This window comes from Podarcis melisellensis (assembly GCF_964234715.1).
Source record: "Podarcis melisellensis genome assembly, chromosome: 14".
Taxonomy (NCBI): Eukaryota; Metazoa; Chordata; class Lepidosauria; order Squamata; family Lacertidae; genus Podarcis; species Podarcis melisellensis.
The window spans coordinates 41,676,893-41,702,946 of record NC_138546.1 but is presented as its reverse complement, the minus strand read 5'-3'; the positions used below and the strand labels follow the sequence as shown (position 1 = coordinate 41,702,946).

The window sequence follows — 26,054 nt, the reverse complement described above, 5'->3', positions numbered from 1 at the left end:
GGCAACATATTAAAACCTCTGTACAATAATTTTACAATACAATTTTACAGTAGTTTTACCTAAAAATGCTAGCAGTTGACGCGTTACAGAAGATAGCCCTCACATTGCTTACTTTCACCCTTTAAAATCAGTTTTTTGGGGGGGAAAGTCATGGAAATTTTGCTTTGCACCAAAAAGAAAGAAAGAAAGAAAGAAAGAAAGAAAGAAAGAAAGAAAGAAAGAAAGAAAGAAAGAAAGAAAGAGAAAGAAAGAAAAAGAAAGAAAGAAAAAGAAAGAAAGAAAGAAAGAAAGAAGAAAGATATTTGTCATGGCTTTAGGTGATTGAATTAGTGGGTGTTTTTCCCTTCTTAAAAATTTAAAGCAAGCTTTATATAAAAGCTTCCCCCAACGTTATGTTGTTATGTTATGTTACGTTATGTTGTTATGTTATGTTATGTCATGTTATGTTATTATTTATTAATTGTGCAACCCACCTTCCCGCCAAATGATGCTCAAAGTGGCTAACAGCAGTGAAATACAAAGTATAGTACAAAATAGCAGTCAAAAACGTACAAACATCAATAAAAATCAATAAAGCTGATCGAAACAACAGCCAGTTGAACAAATTGCAACATATGAATTGTACCCATAACAAGTCAGCGCGTGACATTGAAGGCTTGTCTGAATAAACACATCTTTACATGCTGGTGGGAGGCCATTGGAGAAGGGGCTTAGATGGTCCTCCCTTGGCAAGGAATTGCCAAGCCTGGGAAGCAACACTGAGAAGAAGTGCCTCTCCTGAGTTTTTCCCAAATGGGCTTCAGATGTTGGCCAGACCAGAAGAAGGGTCTCTCCTGGAAGAATACAGCCATTCAGATAATCTTGGCTTGCATCCAGCTAAGTTCTCCTTAGAGAAGACCCACTGAAGTGAAGAGACCTAAGTCAGGCTGCTATCCTAATCATAAGCCCTTCTGCCCTATACATTTAAAGTAGATTCATTCCAATAGAATTGCTAGGAGATCTCCTATTCCCCTCACAGAGCTACAATTCCCATAGCTCCTTGGGAAGAGGTGTTGATTGTTAATCTGCTCTGGAAATTGTAGTTCTGTGAAGGGAATGGGGGGTGTCTTAGCAACTCTTGGTACCCTTAACAAACTACAGTTCCCAGAAGCCTTTGAGGGAATCCATGACTGCTTAAAGTGGAAGGATATAGCATTAAATGTATCAGGCATGTGGGGCCCCTATCCACCATAGCTGTCAACGTTTCCCTTTTTTAAAGGGAAATTCCCTTATTCCGAATAGGATTCCTCACAAGAAAAGGGAAACATTGACATCTATGCTATCTACTCAGACTAAGTCCCATTGCATTAACAGGCAAGGCACACCTGCGATCCTAACCCAATTTACTCCCAGTTAAATCAGACTAGGATTGTAGTTTAGTCATGTCCATTAATTTCAGTGACTCTACTCTGAGTATGACTAGTATTTGATACCACCCCAATGTAACCAGTACCTTGAATGGTGCCCATAAATGGACCAATAACCAGTGAAATTATTGTCACAGGGAAATCACATTCTCCTTATAATGACCCCCACATTGTATGAGAGTACCAGTTAACTGAGAAGCCCTTTAAATATACCTCGAAAGCAACCTGACCACAGCAAATGTGTCTACGTTTAGAAACCCCCCCCCCGCTTTGATTTGTGCAACAGCCACTGCACAATGAGGTCATCCCAAAAATCAGCAAAACCTTTCACAGGAACTGATCACACCAAAGCAGTGCTTGAATTCAGAGCAAGAGCATGAAATCATACAAACAATCAGTTTAGGCATACATATTTGCATGCAGAATCAGGAAAAAAACACACCACAAGAATAAATCACAAGAACCAGAAATCAGTCCTGCAGAGCTCAGCAATAACTCTTTGAAATCATCTGGTATGGATGTGTTTGGTCCAGTTCATCAACACAGAGCAAAACTGCAAGGACCTCAGAAGACGGTGCCAGAGTTCTCCCAAGATTGGCCAGGTGGGGTCACTCAAGGGATGATCAGGCAAAAAAAAAAAAAAGCAAGTTCCATTGCTGTCAAGGCTGATGGATAAAGGTGAGGGAGAGGTTCAACTCTTGGACCGAGCGACTTGCTGTTCCTTGAGCTTCGTCCTGGAAGAAGGAGGTAAGCTGAGTTAAGACTCAACGCATGGAGAGAAAAGGAGAGGCAGAGTTTGAAGCCAAGAGTGAAGAGGCTGAGGCTTGAAGAGGAAACTCCTAGTTCTTCTCCCATTCTAAGGTATTCATGAACAGTATCTTCTCAGTAGCATGGATATCCCTTTTGAATTTGAGCCCTGAATGGCTGCTGCTGAGAACATAGCCCATGGGGGGTACCATGTTGACTAAGCTTGGCCGAAGGCTGTCATCACGAAAAGGTGGAAACTCCGAGCCAGGAATCAGAGGTAGCGAATGCTTCTGTGACGGCCCAGAGAAGTCCCACCACAATCCAGAAACCTTCATAGTTCTTCCAGATGTGAGAGAGCCAATGGACAGCTGACCCAGAAATAGTTACTTTGGAGTCCTGGGGAAATTTGCTGCCCAGGGAATGTTCCAGCCTGCCATTTCAGTGGTGGACCAGAAATGGCAGGAGAACACAGATCTGTGGCCTTCCAGTTAGCCCAGGCAGCTGCTGAATGCCCATGTTGCAGAATGTGGCAGCGTTTGGATTTTTTTCTCCCCCCCCCCCCGGCTATTGGTCATGATGCTTTTAAAAGAGCAGTGGCAAAGAAAAGATGGCGGCCGTATGCTTCGCTGCAAGCAGACGCCCAGCTCGTATTCACCCAACTTATACTCTCAGCCTGGAAAAATAGTTCTGTGAAAGTGACCCAAACCCCCACCCCACACACATGCACCCCACAACGTACAAAACAAATGGGAGAAAGTCACCCATCGAGTCCAGAGAGAATATGGGTGCTCCTCTCTTTCAAATCAAACAGAAGTAGAAAACCGGTGCTTTGCTGTACCCCAAAGTGAATCAGGATGGCTTGCCATGATAAGACAGCAAGCACAGCCGTCAATGAAAGCTTCATGACTCCACAGTAGAGTTACATTGTTCTGTTGCTTTCAAAAAAGTCTTATCTGTGCATGTGCAGCTCAAAATTTGACTTCTGCTTCCTAATCAACAGTGGTGCGAGAATCCAGCTGCTGCCTCTTGCATAATTCTTATCTCATCTCATCTCCATGGACCTACATAAATGGGTTCTTCAGTGCTTCTTGCAGAACGGAATTTCCATCACACAATTTCAGCTGCCCAGAATAATTTGCAAAGATACTTGTAGCTCCTCCTTGAATGAATGTTAACTTCTTCTTTTTTTGGTATACCAAAAAAATGGTGCTCCATTCTGAATGGCAGCCAGAACCTGAGTTCTATCAAATGGCCACTTGCACCAGCAATTTATTCATTGGATGAGTGAATGGATGCTCCCCAGGTGGATGAGAATTATTCATTTGAGCAGAGTAGTCCAACCAATCAGTTTTCATTAGGGTAGCCCAAACAATCAGTGTTTGGAGACTTCATGGGCTGTTTTATTAATCATGGTGGTTGTTGCTCACGTTATTTCTTGGCACGAAAAGCATCTGCAGCAATGGCTGGCTTTCATCTGGATGCATTGACAAGTCATTGTTTTTTGGAATGTGGTTAAGACCTTGGTCTTTTAGAGTCCGGATACTGCACCTTCTCAGGAAAGTCACCAGGATAGCCTTCATCATCACCATGGCAATAAACTTCCCAACACAACCACGGGGACCAAATCCAAAGGGCTGAAAGTAACGATGGGGGACCTTCACAAAAAAACAATTTTCGAAGAAAAGTCAGAATTTAAAAATTTCATAAACAACACCCCAAAACACTACACACCAAGGGAGATCTATTCATCCCTATTCCACAACTTTATTTTCCTTTCAGTTCACTCTTCCCTGAGTTCCACTCCAAAATTCTGGAGAAATTAAATTGGGAAATTATTAAAAGCAATTCTGGAGCACATGCAGTTTACTGCAGTTTTTGTGTGACTCCCTTCCCATTACGAATCAGTTTCTATACACTGATAAAACACTACAGAAAAAGAAATCTTGTGTCAAAATTCTTTTCGGACGGTGTTTTACTGGTGGGCACACGTGCTCTTGTGGCAAGGTTGAATTTGAACTCATATCTAAGTCTGCCTTTACCTATTAGACTTAATTTTATCACCAAGAACTTCCCTGTCCTATATAAGACAGGACCCAGATCATATGTCAGCGGTGGGGTCTCGAGGCCCTAGCAACTACTTGAAGAGACCAGATACCGATGCCAGTGAAGCAACAGCCTCAAACAATTAAAAACAAACAAACCCCAAACTTACGTTTTTCTCAAAGTTGTCAAGTGAGAATTCATTTGGCTTGGGGAAGAACTCAAGCTTATGTATGCGCCCGATGTTCAGAATGATGTTGGTTCCTTTCTTGACAGGATAGCCATCAATCACATCGTCTTGCAAGGCTTTGCGCATGACCAAGTCCACGACTGGCTGGTATCTCATGCTCTCGAGAATAAAATTCTCCACCACTTTTAGCTTTGGGATGTCCTCACTTTGGATATCTCTGTCACCTTTAGAAAGCATGTAAGATAAAACAGCTGGTCTCTGACATCACCACTGAGAAAGAGCTGAAATGACATTTCTGCACAGATTTGGAATACGGCAGAATTGCAGAATTCATTTGTACACTTTTAAAGCCAGCTTTTGAATTTTGCTTCAGTATAAAAACCTAAAACTTGAGTCTTGCTGATCAGCTCTGAGAAACAGACTATCAAGACTACATCCTCGTTTGATGTCTCTGTTGTGGGACTGAACCGCTGCAGATAGCAGGTGGGAAACAAAACAAAACCAACTCCCTGCACAGTCCAAACTAACAGAGCCATGGCGCTGAAGCCCTGAAGGTAAGCTGGCTGTTGGGGTTTCAAAGACCCATACATATCCCTCTGCAAGCACAAACAATCAGCGATCCTGTAGAGAGACCCTTGAAATGATGATCAGCTGGTGGTGCTTGCAGAAAGCAGCACTGAGCACTTTGAAGTTCCAACCATCAGCTTATTGTCAGGGCTCCAAAGTAGCAAGAACTGATCACCCAATGTTGTTGTGATGTGAGGTGACCTACAGCTGTGTAGGAGACCATTCCCAGTTCCCCACTCCTGCTTTTGTTAGTTAGCTACAGGACAGCAACATTTCACACCAATGGACGTTTCCAGAGTGCTTTGAATGCCACAGAGAGATTATCACAATAAATAATCCAGTCTAATTTTTTGAACATCCAGCAGTTATCAAAGGCACAAGAGCCATTCTATTCCCTGTCTCCAAATTAAAGCGGCAAGCCTAGTGTTCAGTGGAGTTTTACAGAAAACTTTTGGATCATTATCTTTGGATCACTAATAGTTTGGACCCTTTTCAAAGAATATTTGAAATATAAATATAGTAGTTTAAACTCTGTTGCAGCATTCAAGGAACTTCAGTAATAGTTGCAAGACAGATATAAGGATTAAGATATATTAAGACAAAGTTTAATTATGATAAAAGTGTGTATTGGCAATAAGTAATATGAAATCGAAATATGGAGTAGACGGGAGGTTGGGTCTTTAGTGTCAAGACCAATTTATGTTTTATTGTTTGTTAAGAAAATTCTGTGTCTATGGTTATTCCTGTGTGTAATTTGGTATTTGTGCCACAGAGAGAGTATCCCAATAAATAATCCAGTCTAATTTTTGAACATCCAGCAGTTATCAAAGGTAAAAGAGCCATTCTATTCCCTGCCACCAAATTAAAGCAGCAAGCCTAGTGTTCAGTGGGGTTTTACAGAAAACATTTGGATCATTATCTCTGGATCACTAATAGTTTGGACCCTTCCTAGCTCAAAGTACATATTTGTTCATTAGGGAAATCACCCTTCTCTTCCAGTGTCACTGAGTGCTTACCCATCACAGCCTCTATTTCCTTCACCATCTCCTTTTCCACCTGAGGGTGTTCTGCAATCAGCACCAGCATGAAGAACAGAGTCACCGAGAGAGTATCTGGAGCAGCTATCAGCATCTCCAAAACACACTGGTTGACCATCTCACCAGTTAGGTCCCCACGGCTCTGAAAGATTGAACGGGCAGATGATGGCTACTAGACTTGGTTGCCAACGTGTTAAATTCTACTCAGACCAGTGAGCAGTAAGAGAATGAACTCAGTAGGGCAGTGTGTCTAGGGCAATGCATCAATGCATCAGAGGACCAACAGCTGGTTGTGTTTTGGAAATGTGCAAATCACTCAATTTTTGTTTCTCTCAGGTTCTCATTTTCCCCTCAGTCTTAACTCTAGCTCCCCACATTTCCACATCAGCATGTGGACATTTTTAAAAAGCTCTCATGGAAATTTACCTGCAATTATGTGCAAAGTTCTCCTAATATACATGTGGTGTAATGGTTAGAGTATCGGACTATGACCTGGGAGACCAGGGTTCGAATCCCCGCTCAGCTATGAAGCTTACTGGGTGACCTTGGACCAGTCACTGCCTCTCAGCCTAACCTACTGCACAGGATTGGTGTGAGGATGAATGGTGAGGTGGAGAATCATGTACACCACCTTAAGGTCCTTGGAAGAAAAAAGGTGGCATATAAATGTCTTAAAACAAATAAATAAACATTTCTAATATGCATACTCTTGCAACCCAATTTCCCCAAATATAATGTATTTTGCATGCAATTTCTATGCACACTTTACCCTAGTATATGCCTTTTTGTACACATTACTTGGCAGGAGAAAAGTGCAAATTCCGAAGGACAGCTGCGCATAGCTGTCAACTTACAGATTTGAAAATAAGGGACCAGCAGCCTCGGAAATAAGGAATCAGCATCCAAAATAAGGGATTTTCAGATCACAGGTATGTTCGACCTCTGAGCCCCTCCGAGCCAAAGGCAGAAAGCCCAGCCAGCAGCCAAACGAAGCCTCAAGTGGTGGTTCCCACAGTGCAGCAACCCGGCAAAGGGGATGCAGCATGGAAAACCACCGTCACCTCTCCGCTGGGAAGCGCTGAGCAAAGGCGAGTCCCCAGGCAACACGGCCGATTTGATCGGCACAAGGCATGCAAGCTCCACCCCCAGTCGTTCTTAGACTCCTTATTGGAGCCTCCCTCCTCCCTGGCCGGCAGGGAGGGAGGGAGAGGAGCTGCTTCCTTTGAAACCCCTGAAATTTAAGGGACATCATCAATAAGGGACAGCAGCGGGACACGGCACTGGGATAAGGGACTTTCCTGCCAAATAAGGGATGGTTGACAGCTATGCAGCTGCGTTTCAGTTTGCATACTGTTTCTGAAAGTGTGGATTGGGTAGATCCGCCAATTTCGCTGACGGAATCCCATCTCTCTCCCATCCCTACTGTGTTTGTGGTGGGAAAAGCCAGGAATAAATGAAGCAATTTGCTCATCACAGGTGGGGAGAAGTCATAGGTCCATGGCAGAACACATCATTTGCATGCAGAGGGTCCCAGGTTTCATTCCCTGGTGCTTCCAAGCATGGCCATAGTCAAGGGGGCAGGCCCCACTAGATCCACAGAAATTACTGAAAAGCATGCCCCCACCATGACCCCCCCAAAGCTTACAACTTTGATGGGTCTCCTAAAGAAAGCTCAACAACTACCTCCCCCCAACAAAAATCCTGGCTACACCCATGTTTCCAGGTAGCAGATGAGGGGAAAGCTCAGTACTTTGAGAGCTGCTATATGTCAGAAGACATAATACAGAGCCATAGTCCCACAAAATGTAGCGATGGCCACAACTAATTCATGGAGGATCTAGCTATCATTGGCTACCAGCCATGGTGAGGAGCAGGACTCTTCATGTTCTCATCTAGCAGGACGCTTCTTAAGTTCTTAAGATACATGAACTATCTGTTCTATAATTTAAAAAGGAACTTTCTATAAAAGCAGCATGCTTTGTGCCCCAATGTGAGGTGATCAATTACAGTTCATGCGTTGTTTTTTTTAATCACCTGAGCAAAAATCAGCTGTGATGCAAAATCCATGTGGTCCTCCAGTTTCTCAAGTTTGAAAAGCTCTTGTCGTTTCTTCTCTATTAAGATTTCGATGACTTCTTTCAAATCCTTCCTAAAACAGAAGGAATCCAGTATATCGCTTAGTACCTGCAGTGCCTTGGTGTAAGAATCAGACAGCCCTGCATGTTTCAACCTACACTGCAGCTGGACAGGATGTGACATTTGTCTACTGCAGACACAGACGTGCCCACCCAAACAGACACCCCCCCAACCTTTCACAACCTGTGGAGACCATACCCTTCGATTGTCCTGATTTTCCAGGGACAGTCCTGGAATTACAGAAACCATCCTGGTTTCTGATTTGATCCCAGAATATCCCGCTTTCCCTTTTTCCTCCCCTCAACATCTCGGGGAACAATTAAAAGTGGTGTGTGTGTGTCTGCAGATGCAAAAACAGAGTCCTGTTTCTGCTGGAAATAAAATACCTGCACCAAAGGTAAGAAATGGTGATGCTGACGTTCAAAGCCTTTCCTATAATTCTGAAGGAAAAGGTCACCAATCTACTTTAAATTATTTAATTGCAATGCTTTCTTAGGAAACATGGAGCGTTTAGTCCTTGATTGTAAGTGGAGCTTTACATTGTCTACTCAGAAGTAAGTCCCGCTGTATTCAATTGAGCTTACTCCCAGGTAACTGTGTAAAGACGGTGCAGAATTACACTGCATTCCAAGCACTTTTTACTCCTCCCATAAACGAAAACTCTAGAGTAGGTGTGTAGGCAAGGCAAGCCCTGGCCCTCTCTCAGTAAAATTGCTGCTGTTGCTGGTACTTACGCAGACTTCTCATATTTTTTATACAGCCAAGAAATCTTAAAGTAGATGTCAGGTTTCAGGAGCAGCGCTTGCCAAGCATCAAAGTAGTTTTGGATTTTAAGCACAACTTCGTTTTCTGAAATTACACGCAAATGACAAAGGAAACAGAAACATAAATGGAAAGAAGCTCCAGCACCATGAACAGCAACCCATTGATGGGGCCAATCACAAAATTGTAAGGCTAGGTTCTGATTCATGTATTCTTTTCCCCAGAAAGTCTGGATTAGGGAAGTTTGGTGAGAAGTGAATCTTAATTTCTCGACCATTCCAAGCAGGGAATTACATCCGGGCGTAGAGGGGGTCTCCTGTAACTATCAATTCAGTCACTTATTTAGGAAAATTACATTGCTTCCTATCAGTGGAGAAGGGGGAAAAAAACCCAGAAGTGGCAGCAATGAATAAAACAAATGAAGGAAAAGGACCTCAACAGGCAACTGAAATGGTTAATAAGGAAGGAAAACTGAGACCCAACTCTTTTCAGTGGGTTCAGCCAGTCTAAGATCAGCCAGGTGATATGCTAAACCAGCTTTCCCCAACCTAGTGCCCTCCAAATATTTTGGACTACAACTCCCATCATCCCTAGCCAGCATGGCCCATTGCCAGGGATGATGTGAACTGGAGCTCAAGACATCCCCAGATCCCCAGGCTGTGGAAGTCTGCAGTAAACGCACAAGGATTAATTGACAATCTCACACATTAAGTGGGACATCAAGACGGTGCCCACCCACCCCAAAGGAGACAATGGGTTGTAGTGGACAGTCCTACTCAGAGTACACCCATTGAAACCAATTAACCTAAGTCATGTCTATTAAGTTCAATGGGTCTACTCAAAGTACTACTTCCAGTGCACTGGAAGAAGCAAAGATCATGAGTGTCAAAGCAATGATTCTTCAGCATCAACTTCGCTGGACTGGTCATGTTGTTCGGATGCCTGATGATCGTCTTCCAAAGCAACTACTCTATTCCGAACTGAAAAATGGAAAGTGTAATGCTGGTGGTCAACAAAACAGGTTTAAAGACTCTCTCAAGGCAAATCTTAAAAATGTAGTATAAACACTGACAACTGGGAAACACTGGCCTGCGAGCGCTCCAGTTGGAGAACAGCCTTTACCAAAGGTGTCATGGGCTTTGAAGATGCTTGAACTCAGAACGAAAGGGAGAAACGTACTAAGAGGAAGGCACGCTTGGTGAACCCTCACCATGATCAACTCCAGCCCAGAAACCTGTGTCCCCACTGTGGAAGGATGTGTGGATCCAGAATTGGCCTCCACAGTCACTTATGAACTCACAGTCAAAACTGTGTTCATGGAAGACAATCTTACTTGGCTATGAGTGATCGCCGGAGAAGAGGAGACTCTGAATAGGGCTTGCACTGAATGGCTTAAATGGGCGCATTCATATGTACATAGCCTGACATCCCCTCCCCCCACCAAAAAAAGAGATTTTGTACTTCTGCCTTCCTTGGGGTTCCACCACACCTCCCCAAATTTCCCTCTTATATGCAGATAGTGATGATTTGTCTAAATAAGCATCCACACTCATCAGTGGACTTTGGAAATAGAGGGGATGATTATGGAATCATGGCGAAGCCTAAGAAAGATAATTTCAGTACCGTCAAGAGGAATCCCAAGAAAAAGTCTGTTTGACGTGTCCAGCATGATACGTCTCATGAGATTCAGGCTGTTGAAGTATTCAGGCTTGGGAGCCGATTCCGTAAGCTGGTTCAAATGTTCAGCCGTTGAGTCAACACAAATAGATACCATCCGCATGAGACCCGGGCCAGAGAGAGCTGCAATTTCACAAATTTCCTTATAGTCTGGACAGTTTGGTACTGAGCTACATATTTCAAGGGGAAGTGCCCAAACAAGGAAGCAAAATGGAAGTCTCTAGGGCTAGCACTAGGCTCCACTAAGCCTTTAATTAATATCACACACAATTTTATACCCCCTCATGTAATAAAAATCTCTAAGCAGTCTCCAAGCAACCATATGAATACAACTGTGGCCTTCAATACACTTTCCTAAAAACTACCGTATTTTTCGCCCTATAGGGCGCACCGGCCCATAGGGCACACCTAGCTTTTTTGGGGGGGGGATAAAGAAAATATCCCCCCCAGGGTTTTGGGCTGCAGGCTGCGGGCTCCCAAGGCTTGTGGACATCTGTCCAAAGCCCGGGGTGCGCTGCCTCGGGTTCTGAGGCTCCCGCTCCCTGCATGGCTTCTTTAGCGGGGAGCTCCCCGATGGTGCGTCCTCGCCTCGTTGCGCAGTGGCGCCCCTCTTCCTGGGGCAGCAGGGCGGAGAGGGAGCCTTGGCCGGCTGCTTGCTGGTATCCCCCGTTGAAGAAGAGCAGCCGCAGCAGCGCTGCGCCAGCCGATTAGCTTCCCAATCTGGGGCAAGGTTCCGTGGCAATGGCGGAGGGGCGATTGAAGCTGCCAATTGAAGCCAGCCCAGCCCGGAGTGCGGCTTCGGGCTGCAGGCTGCTGTCCGCAAGCCTTGGGAGCCCGGCGGGAACTCCTGTGGGCTCCCCAGGCTTGTGGATAGCTTCCTGAAGCCTGGAGAGCAAGAGGGGTAGGTGCGCACCGACCCCTCTCGCTCTCCAGGCTTCAGCGAAAGCCTGCATTCACCCCATAGGACGCACACACATTTCCCCTTCATTTTTGGAGGGGGAAAAGTGTGTCCTATAGGGCGAAAAATACGGTAGGTAAAAACAAAGCACAACTGTCCAAATTGAACTAAGCAACAGGGGCAACAGGGGATTAAAAGCGAAGAGGCAAAGCCCAGGAAAACTTTGGAATATATATACAATTTTTAATTACTATCTCTGCCTCATGAATTACCTAAGGGAAGACACGCCAGAGAGAGGATGCTCTTGCCAAGAAGGATGTCTTCTGCATCCTCACCGAGTGGCAATAAACCAGCCTTGGACTGGCCAGAAGGGTTTCATCAGAAGATCCTTAAAGATCAGCTTGGTCTGCACTAGGGGAGGCAGTCTGCTAGCTATAATGGTCCCAAATTGTTTAGGGTGTCTAGTGTGAGCAGAAAACCCCTCTGAATTTGGCTCAGGAGCTAGGAGGCAGACAGAGCAAATCCTTCTGCACCGGTGTAATATTTGTAAAAATGGGTGACCCAATAAGCACCATGGCAGCTGCATATGAAAGTTGCTGCATCTTCAGAACCTGGAGCAAAGGTGGACCCACACAGAGGACATTGCAGTAGTCTAGCAGTGAGGTTATCATCACATGGACCTCCATGGCAAGGCTATCCTGTGCACGAATGGGCATAGTTGGTACACAAACTGGAATGGGTAAAAGGTGCTCTGAGTCACTGAGGCACAGTGGCAGCAGGGGCATCTGGGACTTCAGGTTGGCCCCAGTGGTTTGGCTGGGTTGGGCCAGTCAGTGAGGGTCTCTTCTGAGCCCTGAGACGCTGAGCAGGTCCTGATCCATGCTGAACCCTGAAACCAGGCCTGGAAGTATCTCAGTGGAGCTACTTGCCGTTGCTTGAGTTTGAGTTACTCTTGCTCATTTGGCACATCAGTCATCCTCTCCTACTTATTTATTTAAATGACATAGACTGACTGCACTTTCAAAACAGGAATAGATGCTGTGTCACTTCAGGGAGAACCAGAACTCCAGATCTTACCTTTGGTGAAGAAGGGTCGGATTTCTTTCCAGAGTTCTGGGTTATTGTTAAATATGATTCCGTTCTCGTGCATGCCGATGCACTTTAAGCCCAGCTTGCTCCCAAATCGAGAGGTGTAATGACCGTATTTCATTACGTGGAACATACCTGAAGATCTAGCAAGCAGAAGAAAGACTATTAAGACCGCATTCACATGGCAATTCGTTCTGTTTCCCTGGTGTTTCCCTAACTGCTAACTTTGGCATTATATTCAAGATTCCAAACCATGTAAAATCCACTTCTGGAAAACAAATGGAATATTGCACAGGGTTAGCACTCATTTTCGTGTTTTTTAATCCTGGTGAAAAACCACATTTGCAGCCCCCTTAACATGGGAATAAAATGACAAAATTTAAAACAGTATCCCAGCATGCAGTTATTTCCTGCAGTTTTCATGGGGGGAAAGTGGGATAACAGAAGGGCACATGTGCAGAAATGATGGGGGAACAGCAACATCGCTGAATCAGTCTAAAAGTCACAGGGCTATGGCACAACAGGTACTGCACTATGAAAGGAAGAGGAGCCCTAGCATATATTCTGGAAAAAGAATGCAATATTCCCCATGTCATCAAACGCCCCCAATGTCAGCAAATTGCTATCAGTTAGATCATCGCCACTGGCCAATCTCTTCCTCTGATGGAACAAAATAAAACCCACAGATTTCTTTATTTTATTTCTTAGCTCAGTACAGAAGAAGACATAACAAGTTGATTGGCAGAGTGTTTGACGTTGTCTTTTATTACGACAGCTGTACACAACTCCTTCTGTGAGATTTTGGGTCACTTTGTAGCACAGACACTATCTTTGCAGCCCATCGCAGTCTTGTGAGATCCAAAACCAGAAGAGATGCTGAAAGCTAGGCAGGGATGTTGAGGCTGAAGACATGGGTGGGGCTTGGACCTCAGCAGTTGGCATCACCAGAGGCGATGGCCTGGTTTGTTCCCACCCCTCAAGGATATCCCAGAAGGTACCACTTCGTTTCCTCCAAAGAAAGGGTGAGCTGCTATTGGGCGTACCTTCATCAGACATCTGCTGAGGCCTCCGCCCTGCAAGGGGCAGTTTCTGATTTTTCCAATCTGATGTTTGGTTTTACACACTTCCACATCCGTTTGCAATTTTTATTTTTTCCAAGGGAAGACGTCATGAAAACTCTTCAGCATTTTAGCACAAGTTTCTCCACAAACATTTCTGCAAAGCATTTTTCTTCAATACAATGCATTTCCGCACGTTCTTTTCACAAACATATGCACTTACACCCACACATTTCCCATAGTGTTTACATGTTGTTGTTTTTTTAAATTGAATTTAATTGTGACTACCAGGTTACGAAAGAAAAGTTAGTTTCAAAAAAGATAAGTTGCCGCAATTGCTAATAAAGAGCCCACATTTGAGAACATTTGTTGAAAGATGGTTCACAAATAAATCATGCCAATAACAGAAATAAATTAAAATGTACGATTCAGGTTTTCATTATTTTTCTCTTTGTGCAGCTGCAGTGGTTTATCCTAAGACCAGCAACTGAAGCTGAATGTCCTCAAGAGGGAGCTAAAAGCTAAGAAATATCAGCGTGGTGTCAACAGCAAAGCTCCACAGTGCAAGGTATATGATGAGGCTGGGTTGTCAAATGGGCAGGAAAATGCAACCAAGACAACGCTCAACTTCTGGCCTGGCCTTCTCCCATCTCTTAACAGAGGTGTGCTTTGCAGAAATTAGCGGGTGACTTTTTAATGGCAGAAAACTACATAGGACATGAGTCAAGGCATTTGCTTATGACGGCAGAGTTTTTCTGATCGCCTAGATAGCTCAGTGGGCTAGAGCATGGTGCTGATAATGCCAAGGTCACAGGTTCAATCCCCGTGTGGGACAGCTGTATTTTCCTGCATTGCAGGTGGTTGGACTAGGTGAACTTCATAGCTGTCAACTATTCCCTATTCCTATTCGGAATAAGGGAATTTCCCTTTTAAAAAGGGAAATGTTGACAGCTATACTCAGGGTCCCTTTCAGTTCTACAATTCTATGATCTATGATGTGTTCTCTGATCTCTACAGACTAGCCAGCATCGGGGCTCCTGTGGCGCTGTGGGTTAAACCACTGAGCCTAGGACTTGCCGATCAGAAGGTCGGCAGTTCAAATCCCTGTGACGGGGTGAGCACCTGCCCACCTAGCAGTTTGAAAGTACATCAAAGTACAAGCAGATAAATAGGTACCACTCCAGCGGGAAGGTAAACGGCGTTTCCATGCCCTGCTCTGGTTCACCAGAAGCGGCTTAGTCATGCTGGCCACATGACCAGGAAGCTGTACGCCGGCTCCCTTGGCCAGTAAAGCGAGATGAGCGCTGCAACCCCAGAGTCGGTCACGACTGGACCTAATGGTCAGGGGTCCCTTTACCTTTATTCTTTACTTTTTTTAAAAAAAAATATATTTATTAAGGTTTTATAAAAAGGAAAGACATAACAACCAAAAAAACGAAGAAAAACAGAACATAATAAGACAAATCAGAAAAACAAAATACACATAAAACAGCTCTGAAAAACAAGGTACAGGAAAAAAAAATTCCACCAAACAAAAATAAAAATAAAAACTCCAGCTTTTAAGATCATACTTAATTAACTTTCCTTCTTGACTTCCTCACGCCTCCCTTTTTTGTGTTCCTCTTTACTCAATCAGATACCGCAAATCCTTACCCTCTTTCAAAACTCATTTCTAATTATTAAAATCATTCTATTATGTCTCCAATCTTTCCTCCTTATATTTAAACACCCTTAACAGATTATTTACTTTTGACATCATATAACTTTGGTCTTTCACCCTTTTTCTATTACATTTTTGCATATTTTTTCCAAACTGTATCCCTAATGCCATATTATTTTCATATCCAACATCATTTTAACATTCATAAACTTTGCAGTGTTTCTGCAGATAGTCTTTAAACTTCTTCCAGTCCTCTTCCTCTTTACCTTTATTCTTTACACAGAGAAAGATTCCGTTTCAAAATTTCCTCTTTAGATTCTCTTCTCACTGCCATGGAAACTCAGCAGGAAAAAGAATGCAGTCAGCTCCATAAAACTAGCGAAGAAGGATCTAGCCAGGGTTGTGCCAGTATTGGATTTAGGGTGATGTGGGTGGTTCCCCCACGAAGGGGGTGCAAGATTGAGAAGATCCATTTTGGGGTACCAGATTTTGACCTCACCCAGGGCACCATATTAAAAAGATTGCCCAAGCCCACCCCTGGTTGTGCCCTAGCAATCAGACCTATGCTGTCATTGTAATTAATCAGTATATACGTTCTCTCAAAATGCACAATAAATAAATTAGAGTAACCAGATGCAAACACTAAGAAGTCTCAAATGCCGCACGCTTTGCTTGTAGAAATTATGCCAACCAGATCACCTCACGCTGTTGACACTCTCAACAGACTCTGAAAAGTTCAGGAGACAGGACTTGCCCTTGCAGAAGCCATGCTGGCTGTGCTTCAGCAAGGCTTGTTCTACCTGCTTGGTTATTTTATCTTTAATGGTACTTCCCACCTGTTTTTTCAGGACAGATATCAAGAAATTTCCTCTTACATATTGACACTCTAATAGCAATAGTCACTCTCCACCCAGACTTTCAGAAATCAAAGATTTACTTGCTAATAATGAGGGTCTCTTCTCCGTTGATCCAGACTCTCATAAATTCACCGTACATCTTGTTGTAGTAGTTACAGGCACTGCCGATACCCATCCATAGAAATCTCCAATGAGAAATAAGGGGACCAATCCCCATACAGTAGCCAGGGCCTAAAAGAAGAGGAAAAGGGGGAGAGATGGATTTTATCACTAGCCTCCATTCACATATAATATTTTGTTTGTTACTATGTTATCTGTGTTTGTGACATTATATTGTAAACCACCATGTGATCCCTGGATGAAGGGCGCAATAGAAATCGAATAATAAATAAATAAATAAATAAACTGAACAATGGGGTGCTTCAAAATTTCCCTTATTGTGAGGATAAAAATGGGGAAGGGAGAGCCATGTATGCCACATTGAGCTCTGGGGAGGGTGTGTGTGTAAAAGTGGCACTTTGATGTGCTTTCGAACTGCTAGGTTGGCAGGAGCAGGGACTGAGCAACGGGAGCTCACCCCGAGTCTCGGGGATTCGAACCGCCGACCTTCCGATCAGCAAGTCCTAGGCTCTGTGGTTTAACCCACAGCGCCACCCATGCCCCAAAAGTGGCATAAGGTAAAGGTAAAGGGACCCCTGACCATTAGGTCCAGTCGTGGCCAACTCTGGGGTTGCGGCGCTCATCTCGCTTTATTGGCCGAGGGAGCCGGCGTACAGCTTCTGGGTCATATGGCCAGCATGACTAAGCCGCTTCTGGCGATCCAGAGCAGCGCACGGAAACGCCGTTTACCTTCCCACCAGAGCGGTACCTATTTATCTACTTACACTTTGACGTGCTTTCGAACTGCTAGGTTGGCAGGAGCAGGGACCAAGCAACGGGAGCTCACCCCGGGTCGCGGGGATTCAAACCGCCGACCTTCTGATCAGAAAGTCCTAGGCTCTGTGGTTTAACCCACAGCGCCACCCACGCCCCAAATGTGGCATACACATGGCTTATTTCTCCAGCCAAAACTCGGTGGAACTCAGAATTCAGCCCCAGGCAGCTTGTCCTGTACAATAGGAGTTGTAGTCCTGCAACATAGGTTCCCCAATCCTGATACTATCCGTAAGGCTGTTACAGTACTTGAAAGGATATGGGAGGGCTAGTTTAATCCAGCCTGGCATTTGTTTCACTGCTTTGTTTATTTTGAGAGTATGCCGCAACCTTTTACGCCAAATGATCTCTCAAGGTTGCCCCAGTCATATGCTCCAAATGCGGTTTGAAAAAATGCAGACAATGTTTTGAAAACAGAGCGAGGCAAATGTGTAAGATATTGGCTCTTCTCCAGGTTGTGGAGAATGGAAAAGACCAAATGCATTTCAGCATGAAATTGCTCCACTGAGATCAATGAAGTGATGCTCTCACACGAACTTCTACAGTGTCAAGCGTCCTGATTTCTCTTACTTTACATTTTTACAAGGCAGATTTAAAATAGCTTCTTGGCAAGTACGCATGTTTAGAGTTTTTGATATATCCTGTGCTTCTTGTAGGTAGATTTAATAAATGATAACATCCCATTCTAAACGTCCCATGCTAAATTTGCTTGCGTAGAAACAAGTGCTGGGATCACAACACTGGACTGGTATCTTAAGTCTTGTTTGCCTGAGAAATAAATGCAGCTAATTCAGTCTGGCTCCCACCCAGAGCTTCCAGTAGGCAGAATCATCTTGCTGGATGCGACAAAGTGGGAGCAGTGCTATTTTTATTTCTAGAAAAAGAGGTGCTGGAACTCACCATGAACACCTCCCTTGTTCTCTTCAAATGGCAATGGCACCCACCTGAGAGTTCTGGCTGAAAAAAAGCCCTGGCTGTGGCCAAGGTCACTCAGTGATTTTCACTGGCTGAATAGGGTATCCAACCCTGGAATGACCAAGGTGTGTGTTGAGAACATGGGGGGGGGGGCTAGCCTAGTCCGCCTGGTCCACTGACTGCATGCCACTGGTGTTTAGGATTCCAAATTTGAAGAACCAGGCACTTTGAGAAAGGGAATTTCTCCCATCGATGGGCTGACGGGAGATGAGAATCCAGCAACCCTGATTCATGGAATCATCTGCTACAAGGTCCCACTCACTTGTATGGCTTTCAGGGGGAGTTAAACAAGAGGTCAGAAGGGACCTCACAGGAACAAAGGATATGTCTTATGCAGAGTCACACCATTAGGTCATCTAGCTCATGGCTTTCTATATCATGGGTAGACAAACTAAGGCCCGGAGGGCAGATCCAGCCCCATCGCCTTCTAAATCCGGCTCGCAGACGGTCCGGGTATTAGCGTGTTTTTACATTAGGGCCTTCTGGCGGTTCCCTCACTGCGAGAAGCCAACTTACAGGGAACCAGGCAGAGGGCCTTCTCGGTAGTGGCACCCTCCCTGTGGAACGCCCTCCCACCAGATGTCAAAGAGAACAACAACTACCAGACTTTTCTAAAAGACATCTGAAGGCAGCCCTCTTTAGGGAAGCTTTTAATGTTTGATGTATTACAGTATTTTAATATTTTTTTGGAAGCCACCCAGAGTGGCTGGGGAAGCCCAGCCAGATGGGAGGGGTATAAATTATTATTATTATTATTATTATTATTATTAGTAGTAGTAGTAGTAGTAGTAGTAGAATGTGTCCTTTTATTTAAAATGCATCTCTGGGTTATTTGTGGGGCATAGGAATTCGTTCACCCCCCCAAAAAAAATATAGTCTGGCCCCTCACAAGGTCTGAGGGATAGTGGACCGGCCCCCTGCTGAAAAGGTTTGCTGACCCCTGATATTGACTGACAGCCCCTCGTCAGGATTTCAGACAGGTACCTTTTGAAAGCAGAGTACAGTGGTACCTCGGGTTAAGAACTTAATTCGTTCTGGAGGTTCGGACTTAACCTGAAACTGTTCTTAACCTGAGGTACTACTTTAGCTAATGGGGCCTCCTGCTGCTGCCGTGCCGCCGCCATACGATTTCTGCTCTCATCCTGAAGAAAAGTTCTTAACCCGAGGTACTATTTCTGGGTTAGCGGAGTCTGTAACTTGAAGCGTCTGTAACCTGAGGTACCATGATAGATACTGGAACTGACTTCTGGTGAGTTCCTACTGAAAAAAAAACAGCCCGGCTGCGGACAGTGACCGAGCCAAGGTCACTCAGTGATTTTCATTGGCTGAATAGGGCATCGAACCATGCCGCTGACTGACTATCCCGGTGGCACAAAGGATCGGTCCATCTGGCTCTTAACCAGAAGGTTGGCGGTTCGAGCCCAATCAGGGCAGCTGTGAGCAGGAACCCTGCATTTCAGGGTGTTCGACTAAATGACCCTCTGGATGTCTTCCAGCTCCACAATTCTGTGATTCAGTAATATGCAAAATCCTGTCTGAACATGGGAAATAAGCAAACAATTAAAGTGACACCAATGCCAATAGATTTGTATTAGGAGTGAGGCACTAACAGCAGCAGCCTGCAGAGGTCTACTCGGAAATGAGACTGAGTTCATCCAGAGTTCAGGCTGCAGTCCTAACACTGAACGCAAGAGGACTTGCCTATGAGGAGACAAGGTTAGGATAGCACTCTGCTCATGCCTCAGATCAGGGGTCAGCAAACTTTTCAAGCCAGGGGCTGGTCCACTGTCCCTCAGACCTTGTGGGGTACTGGACTATATTTTGGGAGGAAAAACAAGGAACGGATTCCTATGCCCCACAAATAACCCAGAGATGCGTTTTAAATAAAAGCACACATTCTACTCATGTAAAAACACTCTGGTTCCTGGACCGTCCGATGGCCGGATTTATCAGGTGATTGGGCTGGATCCGGACCCCAGGCCTTAGTTTGTCTACCCATGCCTCAGATGAACCAGGGGCAAGTAACACGAGGAGATTAGTTCTAATGGGATGAAGTGTGAAGGGGAAGATTCAAATTGCAATGTGTTTTCAGCTCCTGAGAGACGCCATGTACTTTTTTAAAATTGCAAATAAAATAGAAATTAGCCCAGATTATAATATGATTGCTTTCATTTGCCATTTCTAATTCTCCTTGAATGAGAGGTTTTTCCCCCGTCTTCTGCATATATTTAAAAGTGGAAATTATAGGCTATCTCATGCACAATGGGTTGCATTCAATGTTAGTCAGAGTAGTGTGATGCAGGATGTTGGACTAAGACCTGGGAGACCTGGGCTCAAATTCCTACTTTGTGCCCTTCACCACCATTCAGCCTGGCCTACCTGCTAGGGTTGTTGTGAAGCTCATATGAAGAAAGGAAGATCCATGGATACAATATTGAGATCCTTAGAGGAAAGGCAGGGTATAAATGCAGTAACCGGTGAACGAATTGAAATTCATGAACATGGTTAGGAACATATGACTTATCCTAGGTCAGACCATGGTTCCATCAAGTTCAGTATTGTCTACACTGACTGCCAGCAACCCTCCAGCAATTCAGGCAGTGATCTCTCCCAACCCTGCCTGGAGATGAACCTGGGGTCTTTTGCATGCAAAGCTTCAGCCCCTTTCCCAATTATCTCAGATCCTTTACTTACTTCTCTGAGTAAAAGTTGGATGCAAGCCTCTGCTTTGAAAGAACTTACCTGGTATGGTTGTTGCTTCTTCACAAGTCCACATCAGGAACAGGAAGCCTATGAGGAGCAAGACTGGGACTGTGGCAATTGGCATCGTCTCTGAGACCACGCTGGTGATATTGTACTGCATCGGATTGAAGGCTTCCATGATCGTCTTTGCCCCAGGCCTGAGCCAATCGATAGTCCTGCAAGAGCAAAATGAAAATCCAGCGTGTTGGGAGAGCACTGACAAAACACTCCGTCACTTTGGGTTGTTATCGTGGCTCCAACTGATGCCTTGCAACGCCCCCCTTCTCCATCCCATAAACTGAGAAAGCCTGTCCCACTACCAGCTTTACTTTATGACAAGGCCAGTGGTTTAGATTAGACAACGGCAGCAACAAGTCAAAACAAGAGAAGATACGCTCTTTCTTTCCCCCCACCAAACAAAAGGGTCTCTGACCTTGGAATTGGCGCGCAGGTTTGTTCGTGGCATTTCAAGCCAAGGGAGTTACTATCTCCCAAGCTTCCCTCGAGTAAGTTGGTCGGCCGGCCAGGATGCAGACCTGGGACCCTGTGCCAAATTTCTAATCAAAGGAAAAGGAAATTAAAAACCCTGGGCTGTGAGCAGAGCCCCGGAAAGCCTTTCATCCTCATCACCTTCCGACAACCATTGCAAGGAGTGACAGGAGCGTCCTTGAATTTCAAAGACGATTGAACATATTTCCCCCGGCCACACTGGGAAGGCTGGGTGATGCCTGTGAATGAAGAATTGGCAGGGTTTGAGACTAGAATATCTCTGCACGGATTGTGCAAAACTTTGATTTGCAATGGCCATCCGGTCGGCTGTCAAGACTGGCAGAAGGGATTTTGCTGTCCGTGGCAAAGAACAAAACGGCGCCACGTGAACACCCATTCTGCGTAGAGTAGCTGACAGGACTGGCTGCTGAATCCTACTTCAGTGCTGGCAACGGGGCACTGCCCTGCCCTGAGGGAGATTGTCAAGGTAGTTATAAAAATAGAGGGCAACACACAGCTTTCTTGTCCAACAGAAGGGCCTGGTTCAGGGAGATCGGGAGCAAGGGCTGAGGGGCAGTAAGACCTACACCAGCACCTGATACTTCCAGGAGGCTGGGGAAAATACCTTCAAAGTGTCCTTATTTTCTAGGGACAGTCCCATGGCCACTGCTGCCAGCCTCCTCCCTTGGGCAGCTGTTGGGTAGTGGGTGAGGAAGAAGGAGAGGCTGCCACCTCTGATGCCCAGCCCTGCATGGCAAATTGGCTCTGGGGGCAGGTAGAGGGCAGGGCTGCCCTGAGAAGGAATAAAGGAGGAGCAGAATGGAGTGCAAGGAGTCTTGATTTTTGTCTTGATATTTTTGTCTTGATTTTTGTCTTGATTTTTGTCTTGATTTGATATTTTTGTCTTGATTTTTGTCTTGATATTATGTGCGTCTAATCTCAGTGGCGTAGCGTGGGTTGTCAGCACCCGGGGCAAGGCAAGTAATTTGCGCCCCCTAACCCGTGGATTTGCGCCCCCTATCCCTAACCCCCAGATGTTGTGCCCGGTGCGGCCGGCCCCCCCTGCACCCCCCACGCTACGCCACTGTCTAATCTTGCCCCTTTCTAAAATGCATTTATTGGTGTGTGTTTTAATTTTTGAAAATCTACCTGAGAAAAAAATAAAATGAAAACGGGATTAAGGAGTTTTCTCAGGATGTTATAGGGCAGGGCAAGTGTACTGTGTCCCATTGGGGTGGCGGTGGCGGCACTCACTCTTCTTCTCATAGGAAATGCTCTGCATGGGGGGGGGGTGTTGGGGACAAAAATCGGGAGGCCAAGGAGAGCCATTAGCACGGGACTGAGAAATGTCCCTATTTTCATCCGTGGAATGTTGGAGGGTATGTGGGAAGAGACGGACCATCACTGCCATTCCCACCACTTGCCTTTTGCTGTGGACAGCCTCCTCTGGAGTAAGGATATGAGACCCTGCTCTATTCCACCTAGCTTAGCAAGTGGACCCCAGCCCTCTGAAGTGTATTTAAGCCAGGATCCTTGCAGACCAAGAAGACAAGTACAGTGGTACCACGGGTTAAGTACTTAATTCGTTCCGGAGGTCCGTTCTTAACCTGAAACGGTTCTTAACCTGAAGCACCACTTTAGCTAATCGGGCCTCCCACTGAAGCTGCGCCACCAGAGCCCTATTTCTGTTCTCATCCTGAAGCAAAGTTCTTAATCTGAGGTACTATTTCTGGGTTAGCGGAGTCTGTAACCTGAAGCGTATGTAACCTGAAGCGTATGTAACCCGAGGTGCCACTGTACCAGAAACTTTATTGTCAGTTAACTCTTGTTTTGCTTTGCATTTGTGTACTTAAACCGAGTTTGGGCATTTGTTTTTTGTTAGGTAATGATTGAAATTACCCTGTGTTTGACATGCTCTATATTTCATATAAGGGACGCAGGTGGCGCTGTGGGTTAAACCACAGAGCCTAGGGCTCGCTGATCAGAAGGTCGGCAGTTCGAATTCCCGCAACGGGGTGAGCTCCCGTTGCTCAGTCCCTGCCAACCTAGCAGTTTGAAAGCACGTCAAAGTGCAAGTAGATGGGGCGGGAAGGTAAATGGCGTTTCCTTGCGCTGCTCTGGTTCACCAGAAGCGGCTTAGTCATGCTGGCCACATGACCTGGAAGCTGTACGCCGGCTCCCTAGGCCAATAAAGCGAGATGAGCGCCGCAACCCCAGAGCCGGTCACGACTGGACCTAATGGTCAGGGGTCCCTTTACCTTTATATTTCATATATTTTGATGTTTTGAATGTATGCTGTAAGATAAAGCACTTTAAGAGTAGATAAGGACAGATGATTTTACTATTTTGTTGAGATACATCTGGCATGAAGCCAGTGACAGAGTTTTGGTTAACGAAAATTGTTCCTGGACCAGAAAAAACACATCACAATTCCCCCCCCCCCATTGTTGCAACAATAGGAAAGAAGCATGTTTCATCCTCTCCTGGGATGGACTGACTATTGTCAGGTTAAGTTTAGACAGCCAGGAGCAATTGCCCCCTGTAAAGGGGGTGGGGCCCATTTGGGATGGCCCACTCTCAGAGATTAATGGAACCTGATGTTTCCTAAATGCTCTGGGGGAATTTCCAGTGGAGAAGGTTGGCAATCTGGTTGAAGCCTTTGTCTCGCTATGCAATTGTAAGATTAAGTGAGCGCTTGACACAATCTCTCCTGAATGCCCTCTATGGCGTTTTGGAGCTTGAGCAGCCCCTTAGTATTCTGAGTAGCTCTGGGTTATGAAACATGCCTGATGAAATGATGCATGATTTCCCGCTTGGACTACTGCAATGCGCTCTACGTGGGGCTACGTTTGAAGGTGACCCGGAAACTACAACTAATCGAGAAGGTGGCAGCTAGACTGGTGACTGGGAGTGGCCGACAGGACCACATAACACCGGTCCTGAGAGATCTGCATTGTTTCCCAGTACATTTCCAAGTGCAATTCAAAGTGTTGGTGCTGACCTTTAAAGCCCTCAATGGTCTCAGTCCAGTATACCTGAAGGAGCGTCTCCACCACCATTGTTCAGCCCAGACACTGAGGTCCAGCTCTGAGGGCCTTCTGGTGGTTCCCTCACTGTGAGAAGAGACGTTACAGGGAACCATGCAGAGGACCTTCTTGGTAGTGGCACCCGCCCTGTGGAACACCTCCCACCAGATGTCAAAGAGAAAAATAACTACCAAACTTTTAGAAGACATCTGAAAGCAGCCCTGTTTAGGGAATCTTTTAATGTTTGATGTACAGTGGTACCTCAGGTTACATACGCTTCAGGTTACATACGCTTCAGGTTACAGACTCCACTAACCCAGAAATATTACCTCAGGTTAAGAACTTTGCTTCAGGATGAGAACAGAAATTATGCAGTGGCAGCACGGCAGCAGCAGGAGGCCCCATTAGCTAAAGTGGTGCATCAGGTTAAGAACAGTTTCAGGTTAAGAACGGACCTCCGGAACGAATTAAGTACTTAACCCGAGGTACCACTGTATTTATCGTGTTTTTAATATTCTATTGGGAGCCTCCCTGAGTGGCTGGGGAAACTCTCAGTCTCACTCACCTCACAGAGTGTTTGTTGTGGGGGAGGAAGGGAAAGGAGATTGCTAGCCGCTTTGAGACTCCTTCGGGTAGTGATAAAGTGGGCTATCAAATCCAAACTACTACTACTACTACTATTCTTCTTCTTCTTCTTCTTCTTCTTCTTCTTCTTCTTCTTCTTCTTCTTCTTCTTCTTCTTCTTCTTCTTCTTCTTCTTCTTCTTCCCTAGGCTGCTCCTCCACTGCTTTGGGTGGCCGGGCGAGGTGCACAGGCTCCTCTGGGCATCTCAGCAAAGGGGTCTGGTCCCTGGCACGGGCCATCACAACAGCCCTGTGGGGCCCCTACCCAGTCGGTCAGCGGTGCTATTAGAAGTGTGAGTGGAGCATTCAGTGGGGCTCAGAGGGAAGAAAGACGGAGAGTGTAGGTGAGAGTTGCAGGAGGAGGGAAAAGGAAGGGAAGGAGGAGGCAGAAGAGAAAGCAGTGTGCAGAGGGAGGGAGGAAAGTAGGGTGGCAGGCAGGCAGATGGACCGATCGAGGAGGAGAAGGAGGCTATTGGGAGGTGGAGCAGAGCAGACCTGACCCCAATGACTGCTGAGGTAGTCACTGGTGGAGAGTGAAGTTTGGAGTTGATATCCCGCTTTATCACTACCCGAAGGAGTCTCAAAGCGGCTAACATTCTCCTTTCCCTTCCTCCCCCAAAACAAACTATCTGTGAGATGAGTGGGGCTGAGAGACTTCAGAGAAGTGTGACTAGCCCAAGGTCACCCAGCAGCTGCATGTGGAGGAGCGGGGACTCAAACCCGGTTCACCAGATTTTTATTTATTTTTTTAAATTTATTTTATTTATTTATACAACAAGAAAAACACACACACAAAAACACAAATACCAAATTACACACAAATTACAAAAATAACCATAGACACATAATTTTCTTGGCAAACAATAAAACATCTATTGGTCTTAACACTAAAGACCCAACTTCCTGTCTATTCCATATTTCAAATTAATATTGAAATAGCCCAAGGTCACCCAGCAGCTGCAGGTGGAGGAGCGGAGACAAGAACCCAGTTCACCAGATTACGAGTCTACCGCTCTTAACCACTACACCACACTGGCTCATAGGCAACCGAAAGCAAACTTTTTGCACTTCTGGTCCATGGTCTTTCTTGGTTTTGGAGGTGCCAATACATCTCCTTGCCAAGGGTCCAAGGGATGTGGGTG

At 45.4% G+C, this 26,054-nt stretch overlaps 1 protein-coding gene across 1 annotated transcript in view; it reads right to left on the bottom strand.

Moving 5' to 3' along the window:
* Positions 1 to 2,748: 2,748 nt before the first annotated feature.
* Positions 2,749 to 26,054, bottom strand: part of CYP19A1 (cytochrome P450 family 19 subfamily A member 1) — a 37,757-nt gene continuing 14,451 nt past the window's right edge. The window contains exons 2-10 of the mRNA XM_081888630.1: positions 20,775 to 20,950; positions 16,205 to 16,355; positions 12,538 to 12,692; positions 10,509 to 10,685; positions 8,858 to 8,972; positions 8,022 to 8,136; positions 5,967 to 6,129; positions 4,366 to 4,607; positions 2,749 to 3,808 (exon numbers count right to left, since the gene is read on the bottom strand). Of these exons, the coding sequence (XP_081744756.1) occupies positions 3,557 to 3,808; positions 4,366 to 4,607; positions 5,967 to 6,129; positions 8,022 to 8,136; positions 8,858 to 8,972; positions 10,509 to 10,685; positions 12,538 to 12,692; positions 16,205 to 16,355; positions 20,775 to 20,913 (1,509 nt within the window). The 5' untranslated portion in view covers positions 20,914 to 20,950 and the 3' untranslated portion in view covers positions 2,749 to 3,556. The remainder of the gene's footprint in view (positions 3,809 to 4,365; positions 4,608 to 5,966; positions 6,130 to 8,021; positions 8,137 to 8,857; positions 8,973 to 10,508; positions 10,686 to 12,537; positions 12,693 to 16,204; positions 16,356 to 20,774; positions 20,951 to 26,054) is intronic.